At 52.2% G+C, this 20562-nt stretch overlaps 5 protein-coding genes across 5 annotated transcripts; 4 read left to right on the plus strand and 1 right to left on the minus strand.

Annotated features, from left to right (window-relative positions):
- Nucleotides 1-292: 292 nt before the first annotated feature.
- On the plus strand, nucleotides 293-3097 carry MIND_00523600 (uncharacterized protein; the record flags this gene model as incomplete). Its single annotated transcript, XM_037362023.1, has 7 exons — nucleotides 293-352; nucleotides 405-538; nucleotides 594-871; nucleotides 920-1108; nucleotides 1153-1313; nucleotides 1368-1559; nucleotides 1607-3097. Exons 1-7 carry the CDS (start codon nucleotides 302-304, stop codon nucleotides 3095-3097), a joined length of 2496 nt encoding a protein of 831 aa, XP_037222315.1. The 5' UTR covers nucleotides 293-301.
- Nucleotides 3098-3405: 308 nt separating this feature from the next.
- MIND_00523700 (cAMP-dependent protein kinase catalytic subunit alpha) lies at nucleotides 3406-5379 on the plus strand (the record flags this gene model as incomplete). The annotated part of the gene is made up of 4 exons (XM_037362024.1): nucleotides 3406-4518; nucleotides 4571-4657; nucleotides 4706-5173; nucleotides 5221-5379. 4 exons carry the CDS (start codon nucleotides 3406-3408, stop codon nucleotides 5377-5379), a joined length of 1827 nt encoding a protein of 608 aa, XP_037222316.1.
- Nucleotides 5380-7202: 1823 nt separating this feature from the next.
- Nucleotides 7203-8287, plus strand: MIND_00523800 (uncharacterized protein; the record flags this gene model as incomplete). The annotated part of the gene is made up of 3 exons (XM_037362025.1): nucleotides 7203-7214; nucleotides 7274-8231; nucleotides 8280-8287. The coding sequence occupies 3 exons, from the start codon at nucleotides 7203-7205 to the stop codon at nucleotides 8285-8287; spliced, it is 978 nt and encodes a 325-aa protein (XP_037222317.1).
- Nucleotides 8288-8907: 620 nt separating this feature from the next.
- MIND_00523900 (uncharacterized protein) lies at nucleotides 8908-9474 on the minus strand (the record flags this gene model as incomplete). Its single annotated transcript, XM_037362026.1, has 3 exons — nucleotides 8908-9118; nucleotides 9167-9415; nucleotides 9470-9474. The coding sequence occupies 3 exons, from the start codon at nucleotides 9472-9474 to the stop codon at nucleotides 8908-8910; spliced, it is 465 nt and encodes a 154-aa protein (XP_037222318.1).
- Nucleotides 9475-9768: 294 nt separating this feature from the next.
- MIND_00524000 (uncharacterized protein) lies at nucleotides 9769-11180 on the plus strand (the record flags this gene model as incomplete). Its single annotated transcript, XM_037362027.1, has 3 exons — nucleotides 9769-9780; nucleotides 9831-11103; nucleotides 11152-11180. 3 exons carry the CDS (start codon nucleotides 9769-9771, stop codon nucleotides 11178-11180), a joined length of 1314 nt encoding a protein of 437 aa, XP_037222319.1.
- Between the last annotated feature and the right edge of the window lie 9382 nt (nucleotides 11181-20562).

Consider the following 20562-nt stretch of genomic DNA (forward strand, 5'->3'; position numbering starts at 1 on the left):
CATCGCAATGGCTCCTTCCCCTCGTATCTTCCTTTATACTCACCTGTGCCTATACTCCGGTATGGACGCCAAGAGTCGGTCGTTACTTTCAGACAGCAGCCTTACACTACTTGTTTGTTGCGGTGTTCATATATCTCGGCGCTCTGGTACTTAAACCCTCTGCTCATAGCCTCCAACTCTCTTCCGTATATATATTGTTTCAATTTTATTCGTTTCTTCGCGGATTTGCCATATTCTCAGTTTTGCGCTGGGTCAGCACCAACACGTGAAGTGATCAACTACTCTCAATCCTAACTACGACATGGCTGACGACGAGGAGCGTGCGGCGAAGGCGGCGCGTGCCAAAGCCTTGGTGGGACGTCTACCCGAGACATGAATTAATTTCTAAAGACCGACTATTCCAGCTCAAAAAACGCCAACAGAAGAAGGCTGCAACTGCGGGTGTAGCGTCACCAACAAGCCCGCCTTCCCGGTCATTTACACCAGCACCTTCGGAGCCGGAAGCCTTGGAAGAAGAGAAACGAGACTTGGGAGACGTGTAGGTGGATCCTAATAACGAATTTATGACCATAGCAAGTAGTGATGGCTTATAGGTTCGACGTGTCGAAAGGCGAGCCGGACACGTCTTGGATTGACTCTTTAACGAGAGTCCCGACCCCTCCACCACAAACGAGTCCAGCTCAAACTGTTCCTTCGCCACCATTACGGACAGCAACTCCCCCGCCACGTGGTCCCTCGAGACACAGCGTGCTTTCGCCCCCACCGTCTCATTCGGGGAAGGAAGCCGAACTTGAGAAGGAGGTTGCTAAGCTACAGACGAAGATTGAAGCATTGGAGGCGGATGTTGGGCATTTGAGGCCATTCGAACCCAGTATGTCTTCTCTCTCTCAGTCTGCTTTCAGTGCGACAACGTAAACAGAAGCAATACAAGCAGAAGCCCAGCTCGTCGAGTCCCAAGCGACGGCCCAGGATTTGCAAAGACGCGTTCAGCAGCTAGAAGCCGCTAATGACGAATTGCAGCAAAACCAGCAACAGACCATCTCGCTGCTAGTTTCTGAGAAGGCCTCGTTGACGGCGGAGCTGGAAAGGCTCGAAGGAGTCGAGAGCCGTGAGTTTTTGCTGTGGTTTATCAGTATATTTAATCCGTCACAGGGGCAAGGGCAACGGAAACAGCTCTCGATGAAGAGCGCAAGACGGCCAAAGATCTTGATACTACTGTTCAGAGACTTAGGACCGACCTGAATGAAGCGACCGTCAGGATCAAACAGTCTGAATCCAAAGAGAAGGAAATTTCGGAGAAATACCGCGAGCAAGTGCGTCTACTAGTTTTTTGACAGGATTCAAACTGCCGCTTACCTTTCAAGTAGGAGCGGGAACTTCAATTGACACACGCATCTCTCAACGAAGCCAAGAAGGAAGCAGAGAAACAACAGCGCAAAGTTTCCGAGTTGCGGGAACAAATCCAGAACGATGACCGATTAGAGCGTGCGGAAATGTCTCTGAAAAATACGCAAGATCGGGCCGACGAACTGGAATTCCAACTTTCCAAGCTCAAACAGGTGAACGAGCGCTTTTTTTCGTGAAATGTTATCTAACGGACACATAGGCCCATGGGACTCTCAAAACAGAGCGAGACACATTTGACAGTACTATCAAATCTCTCCGAGAGACCGACGAGGAATGGAAGTCGAAGCATTCTCTGTTGGAGGCAGAGCACGGTTCAGTTCAACGGCGACTCGAGACTGCAGTAAACGAAAGAAACGCGTTGTCGCAAGAGAAGACCGCTCTTCAAGCTGAACACCTAACTGCGCAACAAGCACTTTCGCAATTGACGGAAAAACTTCAACAAGCGACATCAGATCTTGTCGCCAGCAGTCGCCAGTTGCAAACAACTCAGAATGAGCTTAAAGCAGCCAATCGTCGAGCAGAAGAGGCGGAGAAGACACAGAAAGACCTTCAAGCGGAAGGAACAACACTGATGCGATCTTTGGATGAAATGCGACCCAAGATTGTGGAGTTGACTGGCGCAAAGCTCGAACTTGGAGAACGGATTGACGGGCTTCAGCACACAATTCGTAGTCGCGACACCACCATTGGGCAACTGGAAGGAGATGTGGACGAGATCCGGGACGCGAAGGAGAAGGTTGAGCAGCGACTAAAGGAAGTTTTGGCTGAGCGAGACAAGGATCGGGCAATGGCTCAAGCCAATTCTGGGGAACTGCAGAAGGCTTACGCTGAACTGCGGGAGGAATTGGATCTGGCTGGCGACAGCATCCGCTCTCTAGAAGCAGAACGCGCGAGCCATCGACAAGACAGTGCCCGTCGCTTGGAGGAGGTGGAACGACTGTCTTCCATTTCTGATGAGCAACGAAATGAGATTTCCACTCTGACCCAGGGCATCTTGGAGCGAGATAGTGCTCATGAAGAAGAGCAACGTTTCTTGGAGCAAGCACAAAACGAGATTGAGTCTCTTCGAGCAGAAGTTGCAGCAAAAGACGAAGAAATTGAACATCTTCGTGACGCTGTATCACTGCCTTCTGAAGCGCCTTCATTGGACAACGAACTGATTAGCTCCATGCGACAACAACATGCTTTAGAGCTGTCAACAGCGCAATCGCAAATCCGCGCTTTGGAAAACTCTGTATTCGATGCTGAAGCTAAATCACACAGTTTGCGGAAACAAATCAGCTCGCTCGAAGATCAGTTGCGTTTGGCAGGAACTCACCGCGCCATGTCACCAAGCATTCCATCCTCTTCACGGCCTGTGAGTCGAGCAGCCTCGGTCCGGGCAGGGTTGGGCAATCCAAATGCGCCGCTTTCTCGTACCTTGTTTGACCAAAACCTCACCGCCGAAACACGCCACAAGCGCAAAGTAAGCTTGAGTATGCTGAAGGCGAGGATCGACTCCGAGGTTGCCGCCCACCAACAGCACCCACCATCTCGCACTTTGTCGCCTGTTTTATCGGTCGACGGAACATCTCGTCCGGCATCAACATCACCGCCCGTCATGGTCCACTCTTTACACCGACCACATTTCTTGGACGATTCTCATGTCTTTTGGTGTCATTCGTGTCGAGGAGATTTAGTTGTTCTATAACTTATGAAACTTTCATTTGTGCTTGGTATATCAGCCCAATTTCACGTAGTTTGAAGAGTAAAAGTTGTTGACCCACAAAGACGGGAACCGAAAATATTGAATTTTGAGAAGACTTTGATGCCGGCATTGATAGATATCACCGGTTGACGTCGTTTCCTGATGGAGGTAAACAACTTCTCTTCGAACCACCATGCACGTCCCCAATTTTCCTCTTGTCGTTGTTGATCGCGGTGGTCTCACATCGGTGGCGCGCATTAATGCGACTGTGACATCGTGCGTGACTTTGTCGTTTCTTGACTTGAACTCTCATGTTCTTCATCCCAATTATCTCAGCTCTTGCCTCATTCGTGGTTCACCACTTCGCTCCAACTGTTGTCTACAGCCTCGAGGTCCACACCGCTCATCGTGGTCTCGTTGTCCACAGTAGAGGCAGTATCCTGCACGTCTCTGGCCCTGTCGAGACTGGATTAATTCTCTACCACGGTGATTTGGTCGTCTACACGGCTCCAATCAACTTCATCAACCCTCCTCTTCCCCCGCCACCCCCTCCCGACCCCGTCTTTGACGCTTTCGACCGGTTTGCCACTCCGACTTTCATCGAGGGCACCAACCCAAGAAACGACTGGATGTCCCCGCATATCGTCTCAGCTCTTGTCTTCAGCGTCTTCGTTACCGCTTTCGCTGCTGGATCAAGTCTGAAGCCCCTTCATCTGCAATTAGCTTGGGATACATCTTGCTCTTTACCGCTTCAGTTTATTGTCGACGGGCAATTCACAATCAATGCGCTGCAGCAAGCCCTTCGCTATATCGTAGTTCTGGGCTCGAAGGCCGCGCTGCAAGTATTTGAGCAACTTCTCCCATTGTTCAAGCAGTTCACCTTCACGGCATTCGTTTTGCTTCGGATTCTCACACATTTCATGCTCTCCAAAGTCGTTCCGTGGATTTGGACTGTCAGCCTCAAAGCGATCACCATAACTTATCGCAAAATCCGGTCCAGAGCAGCACGTCGTCAAGGGACTCCGAATGAACCACACGGTCCACAATATGACGCGTCAGCAGCAGCTCGGGCTCCGATCGATAAACCACCCCCACGTCCACCACCACCACCTGTGCCATTTTGGACATCATGGGCCGTGCTCTTTCTCTGCGACGTTCTTCCCATCCGAATCCATCCGAAAAACATAAAAATCGAGAAAATCCTAGGCAAAGGCGGGTTTGGGACTGTCGAATTGGGTATAGATACCTCCACTGGTGCAAGTATCGCAGTCAAGAGAATCAAGAAGAATCTTATTCGTGAAAAATTCAAACTGGTCACGGATGAAGTTCGCACGATGAGCAGAGTTACTTTGGCTAAGAACGGCAGCAAATATACGAATATTTTGGGGAGCTTCGTGAATGATACTGAGTATATCATCGTCATGGTTTGTTCCTCTTTTTTTTTTGATTTGTAAGGACTTTTAACCCGTTATCCAGAATTATCTTCCAGGGGATACGATGTGGGAAAGGGTGCCAGTCCAAGGCTTAGCTCGTCCGATAGCGTTGTTTTACTCTGCCCAACTCGTATGCCTTTCTACTATCAGCGCAAGCCGCGCTAAACCCCACATCTAGTTTCTCGGCATAAATGCACTGCACAAACTTGGGATCGCGCACCATGATATCAAACCAAACAACCTGCTGCTCGACAGCAATGGCCAACTCATCATCAGTGACTTCGGTGTGGCCGCGCGTTTCGATATGACGTTGCAAGGCGGGAAGAGCTGGGAATGGGCAAAGAAACATGGTGGAGATGACTTCCCGCTTCTTTGGCCCTGCACCGACAATCCACACATTTGCGAGTCGTGGGGCGGCACCCCGATGTACATTGCGCCCGAAGCCATGGCGCATGGGGCCCGTGTTAGCTATGGTGTCGATTATTGGGCTTTTGGAGTGTGCTATTATTTTTTCTTGACAGGGATGCTTCCTTACGCCTACGATGCGCCGAGGGGAGATTATGCGGACCCTCTTTCGGTCGATATGGATGACGGATATGTGGAGCGACCATTCGTGTCGACAATCGACAGTTTGTTTGTTTACCAGGTCTGTTGTCCGTTTGCAGAGAGACGTGTGTTGACTTAATTTTGTAGATGCTGAGGCTGAACGATTATAACCGGCTTTCTGTGCACGAAATGAGAACGCACGAGGCCTGGGGCGATATAAACTGGGCTGCGGTCGAGAATGGAGTTTTGCTGGAACCTGCAGCAGCGACGCAGAGCGTGGGGACAAGAGTTGGCCGGATACGATGATTGCTTGCTGAAACGTGTTTCTTTTTTATCTCTCTCTCTCTTCTTTCCTTATACCATACTTGCGTGTCTCACCAAGTAGAAAATAGACTTGTGTAGATACCCACCATCAATCTCATCGAGTTTTCACTTTACAAATACGTGACCCTGGTGGGACTGGCGAATACTCGGACAGAAAACAAAGTGATCCTTAGGTGGAGACACGCCCACGTGACCGGTGCCACGGCCAGAAGTCGTGTTGCGACAATGCATCTGTCACCCTGCCATGAGGATGTCGCGTTGCGGTTTTTCTTGTTTTCCCTCTATGATGTTCATTTTTCTCCACAAGCTTGATTTCTGTTTCCAATCAGATTTGCAGGCCATGGAACCCAAGCAACTCCCCGCATACCGCGAACACGACCACCAGCCTTGAGCCGCGCAGTCTTTCCTCCAAGTCCCGCCGTTTGGGCTTTGACCATGTGCGTAGGACCTCCCCTGGGCTCGCCAACTACAGAAAGCCAGCCGCGCTCGTCCCGCGGTATAGTTTTGGGTGGCTCGTGAGTGACGGCGCGCTGCGTCGCATCACTCCGGAAGATTTGCACTGGAAGGAGATGCCGACAAGGAACCATGTGCTTGACCTTGTGGAGGGGTGTTGTGCGAAATTCGGAGAGGAGAGCAGCTTCGATGTCTCCATCGACCCGGTGGGAAATGTCGGGACGGACCTCGCGGGACACAGTTTGCTGGCGTTCTCGTTTGTGCATTTCACGAACAACATGACACCGGAGGGCCTGGCGTGGGCGGAGGACAAAACGCTTCTTGATGCCCTCACGAAGGTTTTGAAGACGGAAGATAATTGTCCAGTCTGGTTGTTGGAAGACGCTCGCGTTTAAAGAGCTGTTGTTTTTTTTCGCCTTGATCGAATCCGGATCCTCGTATCTGCAGTCTCGGCACGGTTCAATCTTGAAGTCGGTGTTTGCTGCCGTTGCGCTTTTTCCCCTATTCTCGTGTTGTGATTCTTGAAGCCGCTTCTCCAGTCTTGGGCGTGACACGATTATGTGATCGTCGTTTTTTCTAAACAAAAAATCTACTATGCTAGTGCGACTAAGATGCGGTGCTCGGTGGAGCGAGGGCTGTTGAGAGTGTACGCAGGATAGGGGGCTCATGTTTCGTTACTTCCGTACGCGTTGGTGTCTGTTGGTGTATAATATTTTGATACACGCTCGTCACGGCGGCGTTGTGACTTCTCCTTCTTCCGAACGCTCATATCGGAGTCGGAGTCAAAATCAGCGACAAGCTCCTCCATCTGTTGTCCTCGATGAACGGCAGAGCCGCCAGCCTGAGCCTCTTGCAACTCTGATATCACGTCTGCCTAACACAGCGACGTCACGGTAAGTTGCACAGTATTTTAGTAGTATTATTGCAAGATACAATAAAGGCTTTATCTCACGGTGAATGCAGGATGCAGCAGAAAGACTCACAAGTAGACCTCTTTTTACAAGCACACGCACATGATTATTTGCGGCAGTTGTTGCGACCACCACCGACTTGAAGTTGACGACTAAAGTTGACTGTCTCTTGTCAGTGCGTATGTCAGTGAATGAGTATCTATGCAGTGGCTAACTATTTGTCTTTTTTCGCTAACACGACTCGGAGGCGAGATTAGCAGTGCATGGCAGTGGATTTCATGGAAATAATCGGAGACCGCGATTGTCACATTGTGGACGCATTGTGGACAATTGTGACATTGTCGACAATTGTGTGGACACGCGAGTCACTGGGTGCCACAGGCTTCGATTTATAAAAAGGCAGAAAGCCATGGAACTTCACAGATCCATTCACAGATCGCCATGTCCCTTGAAGTACGCACCAGTTTTGCTTATTGCAGATCCTTTCATGGCACTCACTGTTTCTGCTATAGGGCAGCTCCGAGTCTACTCAGGCTGGCGGCACATCCTTACTCGTAGTTGGAAGCTTGGGCATCGTCACGGTTCTCAGCCGTGTAGTTACCCACAGAACCATTTCAAGTTATCTCAATCGTCGTCATTGGTCGAAAACCTCGGCACTGGGGATTTGGACTACTGTTTTGCGTGCGGCCTCGACCAGTATTAACGCTTCGAGTTTGGATCGTCACGGCCGTGGCTCAGGCTTCCACACACTTGTTGTCCCCCAAGGCAGTATCTCTAGAAAACGAGACCCCCATTTTGCCGTCAACGCCAGGAGCACTATCAGCTCGAATGGGGACTCGGAGGCTTGCGACGCTGTTGCAGATTTCGGCATGGTCTACAACCACGTTACCAACACAGTTGTGGACTGGGGAGTCCTGATTCGCCAGTGTCGTCCAGTGACTGAAACGATGCCACTGGTGCTTGTCGAAAACATCCGTGCTCCAACCAGAGTCAACCATGCCGCCAACGAGGCCATCCAGTTCTTCGTCATTGACGTGGCGACCGCCCCGGCGTGGGGAATAAACTGGCACGCAAACAAGGGCTTACTCTCGAGCCCGCAGCCCGGCTTCCAAGACTCGATGATCATAATCGTTATGTATGGACGATGGTGGCGCTGGTGCGAACTTGAAAACTCCACGGACGAGAAGTTGGCATTTATTGACAACCTTGCGGCGCGTCACGGCTTACAGCCTTGCCAATGGGGGGACAACGCGGCGACGGGATGGCGCTCTGGTGGTACAAGGATCCGTGTATTCTCACCGACAGCGTATTCTCAGTGGAACATGAACATCGAATTTTTTGATAATCAGGCCGTCCCCCGAATCGGTTCCTGGTCAAAGGTCCTTGATCTAGGAACACACGAGTCGCATGTGCACCTCAGTGCTATTGAATCCAAGGTCAACGCCATCACCCATACCACCGACGCATCCAGTGTGTATTGTTCTCTGTTGCCAGAGGCAAGAACTGATCTGTGCTCAGCAGTGTAGTATATTGAAGATATTTGAAGGGTTTGTAGTGGTCGGCGCATTAACGTACATGTCTTTCTTTCGACGAAGACTCGGAAGGAGGATATGGATTGTGTATATAGGTGTATATCTGCTTTTCTTGTTCTTGTGTTTAGACCGCGTACAGAAGTCGATACCAGTGCTCACGAAAAATCGATACTTGTCTCACCTTGTATTGGAGACATTTAGTCTCAGTGACCCTTGAAAGGAAGAAAATCGGCATTCTGGCTTGTACAGCACTCAGGCTCCTCAACTCATGCCTTCGAGTTATACTTATGCACTGGCACGGCCACACAACGAGATAACCGGTAATGACTGGTACACGGAGCTGAACAACCGACAACACTCCCAATGACTCCCAATGACCCCCCCGAATTCAAAAGGGCTTCGCCATGAATCAGCAAAAGCACGTCGCCCACTTGCGATCACGCGTCCACAATCGCGGTCTCATGATCATGATCGCCAGTGATGTCAACACGTCCACAAAAAAGTTCAGGTTATCTGAGATCTCTCTCATGAGGGCTATACAAATCGTAAACCAGTGAAACTTCTATCACGATACACACGACTCGGACAAAAAGGTACAAGCACACAAAATTCGATCACAGAGCTGAGTCCTGCAGTAGCCACACCGCGTCCTGTTTAGGCACCTGCAGTAGGGCGGCCAAATCGTCCAGTAGCGCCTCGTTTGCGGCAACGGCAAGGCTTTCGTTGGTCAAGTTGTTGGCGAAGTGGATGAACACGAGGCCGAGCAGGTCACGGCACTTCAGGTCATACCCTATATCACCGAGGGGGAGGACTCCAATGTCCGTCCTGTATTCACCAACTGAATCAAACTCACACACGGGAGAGATGACTCACGCCTGCACGCCATGCTTTGCACAACACTCCCGAATAACCTTCTTCAGGAACAACTTTGTCGGCCCAGTCGCCCACCACTTGTCCTCAGGCGTCGCCGCACGAATCTCCACGTAGTTGAGCAGCCACCCAATTCGGTGGCGTGGGATATAGGTGGCCCTCGTTTTGCCTTCGAGATTGAAGAGACCTGGGCACGCTGCGAGTACATGGGGAAAGCCATACTCTGACTTGGAAGAGACTCCTGTCTGTCGCCTATGGGGGATACTTTCGGCCTCGTTCTCCATACAAATAAAGAAAGGAACGAACGGCATGGTATAAGAAGGGATGGTGGTTGGATTTGAGTGTGTCACGGGTGACATAGTAAGCCATTGTGGTTTAAATATCACCGTCATGACTCAGATATTGTGTGTGCGTGAGTAGCGAACCGTCATGACTCCCATTGTGTATGCGTGAGAGCGAACCATCATGACTCCCATTGTGGATGCGTGAGTGCGAGACCTTTTCAAGTTGTCCTGCATGACCGTCACATTGTGGACGCGTGTGTATAATTTTCCAGGATATAAAGGCGACGTAGGACCATGAGGGCTCTATAGCGCTTTTCAGCCATGTCTCTCGAGGTATGGGCTTTCCGCCAGCGATTATCTCGAACTAATCAGCAACCTGGTAGGACGTATTCATGGTCTTGAGTGTTGTTTTGGGCCTTGTAGTCTCTTACAGCACCGTTTATAATCGTCGTCGACTGGAAAACCCAACCTACGGCATTTGGACAACCATTCTGCTCGATATCGTCTACGCTACCAAAGACAACTCTATCCTACCACTCATCGTCATCCCTCAATATGGTATCTACAGAACCCTCGACGAAATGGAACATTCCAGGAATCTGCCCTCCGATGGCGATACTAGTATGGCCACAATCCCCGAATCAAAAGCTGTTGGCGTTGAGGTGGACTTCGCTTTGGTCTATGGCCACGTCTCTTCTAGGGACACGGCGCAGCCTATCAAAAAACTCCTCAAGAAATTCACGTGGAAATCCATGCCCTTTCGCCAGATTCGTCTGCTATCGGCTGCTGTGCCGCTGATTGTAGAAAGCAAGCGCCTGCCCACCAGACACGCCAAGGACGTTCGGCAACTTGTAAAAGACTTGTCCAAAATCTTGTTGGAAGGTGTGACACAGGCCGACTACCAGGTTCACTGTCTATTTTCCAACCCCCGGTTCGCCTTGCAGCAGTCGGTGATCGTGATCGTCACTGCAGGGCCGTGGTGGTGTTGGAAGGAGGTCAACCGCACAGATGTTGATGATGCACCATTCACCTTTGAGGACTACAAATCCGCTCTGAAGAAGGGGAAGCAGAGAGCGAAGCGAGCAGAAGCCGCGACGAACTGGCAGTCAGACGATGACTCGGGTGACAATGAACCTAGCCAATCAGCGGCGCCCAATACCGATACCGTCGACCCGGCCGAGGAGGCCGAGGAGGCCGACCTGCTTCCTCTGGTGGAGCCGTCGTCGGCAATCCAATCGTTTCGACGCCACGTACGCACGCGGACCGAGCGAGAGGCGGAAGCACTGAGGCTCGAGAAAGTTGCAACGGAGAAACGGAAAGAGGAGCTGAAGCATGGGCGGGCTACACGTCATCAGAAGCTGGAAGCAGCGAGGGAGCTTTCTGCTGAGCTGACCTCAGGCCTTGAAGAAGTTCTCCCATACTCGCGGGCCGCTCTCAATCAGGCAGGTGCGATGGTTTCTCGGGATCTAAGCGGGGAAACGCAGGTCATGAACTATTTTGCTACTTCAAAGCATCTTTTTTTGGCTACTTTGGATGAACACCCGCCAATTAATCACTGGTCTGGAATCCTTCATGTGGGTACTAGGGAGTCGAATGCACACCTTGATTCCATCAAATCACGGCTTAAGAAAGTCGTTGTCGACACTGAAACAGAGAGTAGGTGTTCCTGTTTAAATGTGCCACACAATCTAATATCTGTTTTAGTGAAGAAGTTTTGGGATTCAATCTCATGAATTCATCATTTTTTCCCACCAACATATATACTATGCCTTTCTTCTGGCCTTTGGTTACAAGTCACTTCACTACAATTGATCTCTTGAACACATTCTAAGTGGGGCAATATGTAATACTACCATTTCTCTGGATTGTTCAATGAAATTTTAACATTTTTGAATCATTCTGAAATAAGTACTACTTTGATGTTTCATAGTGCTGTGAGATCTATGGTTGAGGTTAATAATAATAATAATAATAATAATAATAAGCCTATACGGTCCCATATGTGGGTACCAGGCGACTCTGACGACAGATGAGGGTCAGCTCTACCCTCAAAGGAGCATGTCGCCCCTCAGCCCCCTGTCAGAGCCATGAAGCCCATCCAAGATATATACAAGTTCACCAGTCCCCTAGTCCCAGTCACAGCCCAACCATCCTCTAGTCCAACTCCCCCACCAAATTCTCACCCTCGCTCGCCTCCAGCTTGTCAGCCCGAATCTGGCGCTAATTCCAAAGCCATCAATGACAGCTTACAGCCAAACCAGCTTCAGGTCTTGCAAACACTGTAGACAAAGCATGTGTCAGGGGAACCTCCCTTTCGGCCCGGAGACGCGCCCGATTCCGGTCCGACTCCGGTTCCGACTCCGGTCCGGCCCTCCATCTCGCCCGCACAATCACTGATCCGTCAACGCCCTCCCGACGGTCGCCCTGGGACCTCGCCTGCGACGCCGCCCAAGCCTTCTGTGCCCGACAGCGGCAGCTACGGACAAGCAGTATATAGTCAGCTACCTAGCAGGCGGACCCTCAGAGTTTCTTCTCTTTGGATCCTCCCCTGCTAGGTCAGCTTCATTTGTATTCGCTTACCAATGTTCACGCTTTGGATCCTCCCCTGCTAGGACCTTGATCTCAGGCCTCCGGGGTTGCCCTTACAGCAGAAGAAACTCTCTACGGGATTAACTGGACAAGATTGCCAGGTTCGGCGCTGACTCAGGCTCGGAGTATGAGTCCGTTCCGCCCTCGTCACCGCCCCTGCCACTTGTTCCCTCCTCCTCTACTCCTGTGGTCCCCGCACCCGTCATGCCATCCGGAGTCACTCCTACCGCAGACGCCCGGCTGGACTCACTCGAGGCGAAAATCGACAGCCTAACTGAGGCCCTTGCTTTACTCACCAACCAGGCTTCCGCTGCCGCTGCCGCCACTAATAATGCTGGCGGACCCCAAACACCATCGCCGGAGACGTCGATTCCGACTCCGACTCCGGTCCAGGGCGACTCCGAAGCCCTTTTTGGCGACATCAACCTCGCCTCAAAATTGGTCTTGCGACCAAACCCCCCGTTCACCTTCAACGGCGACCGGAAACGCGGCCGCGCGTTCCTCTACGCGGTCCGCACCTACGCCCGCCTTGCCCCTGAGGCCTTCGTGGTCAACGGAGAGGCGAGCGAGGAAAAGGCCGTCCGCTATGCCATGTCGTTTATGGCAGAAGGACCCGCTCAGCAATGGGCGGAGCGCCACGGAAGCAAAGCCCCGTTTCCGTTTCCGTCCTGGGGCTCGTTCGTTTCCGAGTTTCGACTCCGGTTCGTCGAGGAGAACGAGCAAGATCACGCTCTCTCCAAGCTGGAGACTTCCGCCTATCACATGGGTACAAAGGATGTCTACCAGTACACTGACGACTTCGAGGACCTGATGGACCTCGCTGGATTCGAAGACGCGCTGGTCAAGGTGACCAAGTTCCGCCACGGACTTGACCCCTTGATCAACAACGGAATCACGTCCTCGAACGACCCCCCGGACCTCCGGGACTACCTTAGCTGGCGCACCCGGGCCTTCCGTCAATACAAGGCCCTGGTCCGGGCCAAGCTGATCAAGTCAGCCGCCCCAAGATGCCTGGCGGTTTGATTCGGACTCCGTTTCCGGTCAACCGCATCCCGGCTCCGGCCCCTTTCCGCCCGGTGGCTCCGGTTGTGCCACCCGCGGCCCGCGCCCCCGCTCCGGCGCCTCCAGCTCCCGTCCCTATAGAGTTGGACCGCACCAGGGCTCGGGGTGCCCCTCGTCGCGCCTGCTTCAGGTGCGGCGACCCAAACCATCTCGCCCGGGATTGCCCCCTCCCCGCCGATGTCCGCTCGATGGACATCCTTGACGAGGTGATCCAACAACTCGGTGACGAGATGTTAGCGGAGTTGATCGCCCGCTACACGGACACAGCTGCCCTGCCGGAGACGGCAGCGGAGTCGATGGCCGGAGAGGATTTTGTCCCCCGCGACGAGTGACTGGTGTGCCCTCATTCGCGTCTATAAATCGTTTTGCCTCTTTGTATGATGAATGCAGTTCCTTGCCCTACAATGAGCCCGAAGCGAAAGACACACCCTCTCCTGCCCCCCGCCTTGACTCCGTCTCCGACTCCGCCCGCGACTCCGGTCATCGTCCTTCGCCGCCTCACTGCCTGGGAAAAGAAACTACCCAAGCAGTACACTGTTGCCGCTGCCCCTGGGGTGAACTCCCTCCACCTCCCGTTGGAGCTAGAGTCCACCACCAGCACGCTGAAGCTCTCACTCTCTGGGCTTGTCGACTGTGGTGCCACCTCTGACTTCATTGACACGAACTATGTTGCTCGGAATGGCATTCCAGTCCGCACCCTCGATCAGCCGATTCCGGTCTTCAATGTCGATGGCACCCCCAATGACGCTGGCTCCATCAAACAGATCGCGGACTTGGTCCTGCGCTACAGAGGCCATGCCGAACGAGTTCAACTGGCCGTCACCCATCTTGGCAAGCAAGAGCTCATCCTGGGGTACTCCTGGTTGCGGAAACACAACCCAGAGATCAATTGGGAAACCAAGGAGGTCAAGATGACACGGTGCCCCCGCAATTGCTCGACCTGCCGCGAGGAGGAACGCTGATGAGTGCGGAGTGGGGGCAGCAAATGAGCTCTCTAACTAACCAAACCAACAAAAACAACTAAAACTCCACTTTTCGTAGAGAGAAAGATGTATAATGTCGAGTAGGAAAAGTCACAAAAACCCAAAAATCGTCAACTCCTTGTGCGAGTACAGGCCCCTGTGAACAGAGCCTTGGCACAGATGTGTAAGGTTGTAGGGTAGATACGAGTTTCTTGCGAAAAACGTTGATTTGTCGTGCCCCAAAGCGTACTATCGACGAAACTCAGCATTAGAGAAGCGCCAATACGATGCCCCGGGGAGTTGATACTCGTTGGATCAGGACTAACTGCCTTAAACCCTCTGAGTTGTCTCGAGTCAGGAACTAACTGCCTTAAACTCTCGACCAGCAACCGAAACCCAATAAACAGCAACCGGAACTCTTGTATTCAGCAACCGAAACCCTCAACCAATAATTCTTCCGACGCGATGATACTATTTGAAAGAGCTAGCAAGATAGATTGATGAGCTAGATCCCCAGATGCACCTAGTAAAGCGGGGCAATCCGTGAACCTGCCAAATACAAAACAGAGATATAAATACTAAACAGAAATAGATAGAATCAGGGAAAATCTCGAGTAAGAAAAGTCGTCCATGTGCATAATTGTATAGGTATCGTTTCGCCATACGGCCCAGAGTCGAAAATCCAGGTCCAGATGACTGGTATCGCGTGTATTGGAGTCAATGACCTGTGTAAATCTTCGGTGTTCGCGACCATCTAGTTTGTCTTGTGAAGAATCCCTCGATCTTGAGTAGGATAAGTGGATAGCTCTGCTTCCTGGCTTTCGATTGACACCCATAACTCGTATCTTGTGCGTATGGCCTCAGCGGTGGTTGTCCCAACTCTCCTGGCGCATTTCCAATGTTCAGATGATCTGTTCCCCGACAGTGTTTTAGAGTCGCCGTTGATCACAGGTCCAGGCCCCAATCAATTGAGTAGGTTTTCGCCGTTTAACCGTCCCTTGGCACCCTCGATCCTCCAGCATGATCCGAAACCACGTTCCAATGATGTCAGTCGTCGATACCAACAGAGATAGGGGTGTCCCTTATCTAGGAGAAGTCGATCTCGAGTCTCCACTGAGCGCCAAACCGAATATGCCTTTTAGAATACACTCCCTTTGGGTATTTTGCATAGAATTGGATAGATTCTAGCGTAGAACGGGCTCTGCGAACTTTTCCTAGTCAAGATTTTGGAATCACTGAGAGCGATTTGATAGATTTTGACTGGAGTTTGACTGGTTCTTGTGCAGGTAATTCCCTAGTTGACCATTCGGGACTCATGTCAACTCTGAGACGTGCGCTGAGCAACAAAATCGACAAAAATAGTCGTTTCCTGGTCTGTCCCAGACTGCGGCCTATCAACGCGTCGAACGGATCGAGTTGCGGCGACTCCGGTCGCTCCAGAAACGTCTCCGCTCCGGCCCGTTCCCCTCGGTTTGCACTATGGACCTCTCTGGCCCTGAGGACGGAGACGATTCCGATTCCGGTCTCGATTCCGACCTGCCTGATCTGACGCCAGACTCGGACTCGGATGACGAAGATGACCAGCTCGAAGATGGTGACCGCATCTTCTACACTTTGTTCCGTCCCGCGGAGGAGATACGCGCAGGCAGCACCGTCTCGCAGCGTCTGGCCGAAGCCTTTGCCAGGAACTCTGCCCCTCCGCCCTCCGAGATCCCGGACTGGGCTAAGGAGTTCCAGGACGTCTTCAACAAGGAGTCCTTTGATACGCTACCGGAACAGAGAGCCTGGGACCACGCCATTGAACTCGTCCCCGACGCTAAGCCCACCAACTGCAAGGTGTACCCCATCTTGCCCCTCGAGCAACGTGAGCTCGACACGTTCATCGAGGAAGGGCTTTCGACGGGCCGGATTCGCCCCTCTAAGTCTCCGATGGCGTCTCCGGTCTTCTTCGTCAAGAAGAAGGATGGCGGACTCCGCTTCGTCCAGGACTACCGTGCTCTCAACGCGATGACTGTCAAAAACCGGTACCCCCTTCCGCTGATCAACGACCTCATCAACCGGCTCAAAGGCGCTCGTTACTTCACCAAACTCGACGTCCGTTGGGGCTTCAACAACGTCCGGATCAAGGAAGGTGACGAGTGGAAAGCGGCTTTCCGGACTAACCGAGGCCTGTTCGAGCCCTTGGTGATGTATTTCGGCCTGACAAACTCTCCCGCGACATTCCAAACGATAATGAATGACATTTTCCAGGACCTCATCCTCTCCGGAGACGTCATGATCTACCTCGACGACATCCTGATCGCCCATTCCGACCTCCGGAAACACCGGCAGATCGTTCAGGAGGTCTTGCGGCGACTTCGAGAGCACAAGTTGTACCTCCGAGCAGAGAAGTGCGACTTTGAAAAATCGTCAATCGAGTACCTCGGAGTCATCATCTCCCATAACCATGTCGAAATGGACCCCGTCAAGGTCGCAGGCGTCTCCGCTTGGCCGACTCCGGAAACCAAGAAGGACATTCAGCAGTTCCTTGGGTTCGCTAACTTCTACCGCAGGTTCATTCGGGACTTCTCAACCCTTGTGCGCCCTCTTTTCGTGCTCACCAAGAAGGACCAGCAGTGGACTTGGGGCGACGCGGAGGCCTCCGCGTTCCAAGCGATCAAGGACGCGGTCACCTCGGAACCGGTCCTGGCGATTCCGGATGACGCACGGCCTTTCCGACTCGAGGCGGACAGCTCTGATTATGCGACGGGGGTGGTTCTTTCACAATCCGCCCCGGACGGGAAGTGGCACCCTGTAGCATTCTATTCCAAAAGCTTAAATGATGTCCAGCGCAACTACGAAATCCACGACAAGGAGATGCTCGCGATCATCCGCGCACTCGAGGGGTATAGACACTTCCGAGGGGCGCGCACACCCTGTCGAGATTTGGACTGACCATAAGAATTTGGAGTACTTCAGGAAGACGCAGCACCTCAACCGGAGACAGGCCCGGTGGTCTCTGTACCTCTCCCGGTTCGACTTCACGCTGCACCACAAGCCTGGCCGCGATATGGGTCGGCCTGACGCCCTCTCCCGGAGACCCGACCACGGAGTCGATTCCGACAACTCCGATGTCGTCCTTCTGCGGCCTGAACTCTTCCATGTCCCGCGCACTCGAGGGCGTTTCCGTTTCGGTCCCGGCTCTGAACTCCTCCGCGACATCCGCGATGCCCTCTCCGGTGAGCCTGACCTGGAGGAGCCCGTCGCACTAGCGGCCCGGCAACTTCTTAAGGTTCAAGGTCAAGCTCGAGGCCCCCGCTCCTCACGTTCTGACGAGTGGGCCGTCTCCGGCGGTCTTCTCCACTTCCGAGGAAAGATCGTTGTACCGAAGGACAAGGACCTCCGGAGACGCATCATCGAGCTCTGCCATGACACCCGAGTCGCCGGACACGCAGGTCGTTTCAAGACCCTGGAGTTGGTCTCCCGGAACTACTGGTGGCCTCAGATGTCTCGCCATATCGGCCGGTATGTTGCGACCTGTGACTTGTGCTGTCGCACCAAGGCACTCCGGAGACTGCCCCACGGAGAACTGCACCCCACGGAAACGCCCCGGAACGCTGGCATACCGTCTCCGTCGACTTCATCGTAGAGCTTCCCGAAGCCCATGGGTACGATGCGATCATGGTCGTCGTTGACACCCTCGGAAAGCGCCCACTTCTCGGAGTGTCATACGACGGTCGATGCAGTAGGGGCAGCCCGCCTCTACTACCGGAACGTCTGGCGGCACCATGGGACTCCGGAGAAGTACGTTTCCGACCGCGGCTCGCAGTTCATCACGGACTTCACCCGAGAACTTTGGCGTCTAATCGGCATCAAGCCTGCCACGTCCACCGCGTACCACCCGCAGACAGACGGTCAAACAGAGCGCGTCAACCAGGAGCTGGAGCAGTACTTGCGGATCTTCATCAACTACCAGCAGGACGACTGGGATGAGCTGATTCCGGCCGCGGAGTTCGCCTACAACAACCATGTTCACTCCTCCACGCAGCAGGTCCCCTTCATGACGGACACGGGACGGCTCCCGCGCATGGGCTTCGAACCCGGAGTCCGTTCCGCCATGGAGTCAGTGAACGAGTTCCGCGACCGGATCGCCATGCTCACCTGTTTCAGCACATGCAATGCACAAGTTGTGGGTTATAACCCAAAGGTACAATGCACAAGTGGTGGGTTATTTACCAAAATATACTATGAAAGCATAATGTGACTTATGTAACATCATATATGTTATTGTAAATCACCTTTTCTTCAGGCCGATGACTCGCGATGTAATATTGGGCTCTTATGAGAGTAGGGAATAGAGATCAATAATAAGTAGAGAAAGAGTGATGTGGCATCATGTGATCATCAAAACAATTGATCTCTTTCAAAACTGATTAACAAGGGTTATATTTACCTAAGGGCATCAATCCCATCACTGATATCATACCAAACAGCTCAAACAATGAATAAAATGAAATAAAGTAATATTTCTTAAAATTCCCCTGGGTTATAACCCATGACTTGTGCATTGTACCCTTGGGATATATCCCTTCACTTGCGCATTGTATGTGGGGTTCCAGCTGTGTTGCTGAAGCCAAGGCCGCGCTCACTAAGGCCAAAGAGGAGTATAAGCGCTACTACGACCAGAGACGCACTCCGTCTCCGGAGTTTAAGGTTGGCGACCGTGTTTGGCTGGATGCCTCTGACATCAGGACGACTCGCCCCTCGGAAAAGTTCTCCCATCGCCGCCTCGGACCGTTCAAGATAGTCGCGGAGATCAGTAAAGGTGCCTACAAGCTCGACCTCCCTCCGCGCTACTCGAAGCTCCACCCGGTCTTCCCCGTCGTCAAGCTCGAGCTCGCCCAGGACAACCCCTTCGACGGACGCCCCGGCTACGACCAGCCCCCTCCGGACCTCGAGGACGGAGTCCCGGAGTGGGAAGTAGAGGAAATCCTGGACGCAAGGGTGAGGTATAAACAGCTGAACTACTTCGTCAGATGGAAAGGCTACGACGCATCGCGCGACCAATGGGTCCGCTTCGACCGCGTCTTCGCCCCGGAGAAAATTGCGGAGTTCTATCGTAAGTACCCTGGCAAGCCCTGACACATCGCCTCCGCGACCTTCGACTCGATTTTGTTCCGGTCTATGCGTCGAGACGCCGCATTCAAAGGGGGGGGTGATGTCAGGGGAACCTCCCTTTCGGCCCGGAGACGCTGATGAGTGCAGAGTGGGGACAGCAAATGAGCTCTCTAACTAACCAAACTAACAAAAACAACCAAAACTCCACTTTTCGTAGAGAGAAAGATGTATAATGTCGAGTAGGAAAAGTCACAAAACCCAAAAATCGTCAACTCCTTGTGCGAGTACAGGCCCCTGTGAACAGAGCCTTGGCGCAGATGTGTAAGGTTGTAGGGTAGATACGAGTTTCTTGCGAAAAACGTTGATTTGTCATGCCCTAAAGCGTACTATCGACGAAACTCAGCAATAGAGAAGCGCCAATACGATGCCCGGGGAGTTGATACTCGTTGGATCAGGACTAACTGCCTTAAACCCTCTGAGTTGTCTCGAGTCAGGAACTAACTGCCTTAAACTCTCGACCAGCAACCGAAACCCAATAAACAGCAACCGGAACTCTTGTATTCAGCAACCGAAACCCTCAACCAATAATTCTTCCGACGCGATGATACTATTTCGAAAGAGCTAGCAAGATAGATTGACGAGCTAGATCCCCAGATGCACCTAGTAAAGCGGGGCAATCCGTGAACCTGCCAAATACAAAACAGAGATATAAATACTAAACAGAAATTGATAGAATCAGGGAAAATCTCGAGTAAGAAAAGTCGTCCATGTGCATAATTGTATAGGTATCGTTTCGCCATACGGCCCAGAGTCGAAAATCCAGGTCCAGATGACTGGTATCGCGTGTATTGGAGTCAATGACCTGTGTAAATCTTCGGTGTTCGCGACCATCTAGTTTGTCTTGTGAAGAATCCCTCGATCTTGAGTAGGATAAGTGGATAGCTCTGCTTCCTGGCTTTCGATTGACACCCATAACTCGTATCTTGTGCGTATGGCCTCAGCGGTGGTTGTCCCAACTCTCCTGGCGCATTTCCAATGTTCAGATGATCTGTTCCTCGACAGTGTTTTAGAGTCGCCGTTGATCACAGGTCCAGGCCCCAGTCAATTGAGTAGGTTTTCGCCGTTCAACCGTCCCTTGGCACTCTCGATCCTCCAGCATGATCCGAAACCACGTTCCAATGATGTCAGTCGTCGATACCAACAGAGATAGGGGTGTCCCTTATCTAGGAGAAGTCGATCTCGAGTCTCCACTGAGCGCCAAACCGAATATGCCTTTTAGAATACACTCCCTTTGGGTATTTTGCATAGAATTGGATAGATTCTAGCGAGGAATGGGCTCTGCGAACTTTTCCCAGTCAAGATTTTGGAATCACTGAGAGCGATTTGATAGGTTTTGACTGGAGTT

The sequence above is a fragment of the Mycena indigotica genome (assembly GCF_014461135.1).
Source record: "Mycena indigotica strain 171206Taipei chromosome Unknown Mind.scaff0004, whole genome shotgun sequence".
Classification (NCBI taxonomy): Eukaryota; Fungi; Basidiomycota; class Agaricomycetes; order Agaricales; family Mycenaceae; genus Mycena; species Mycena indigotica.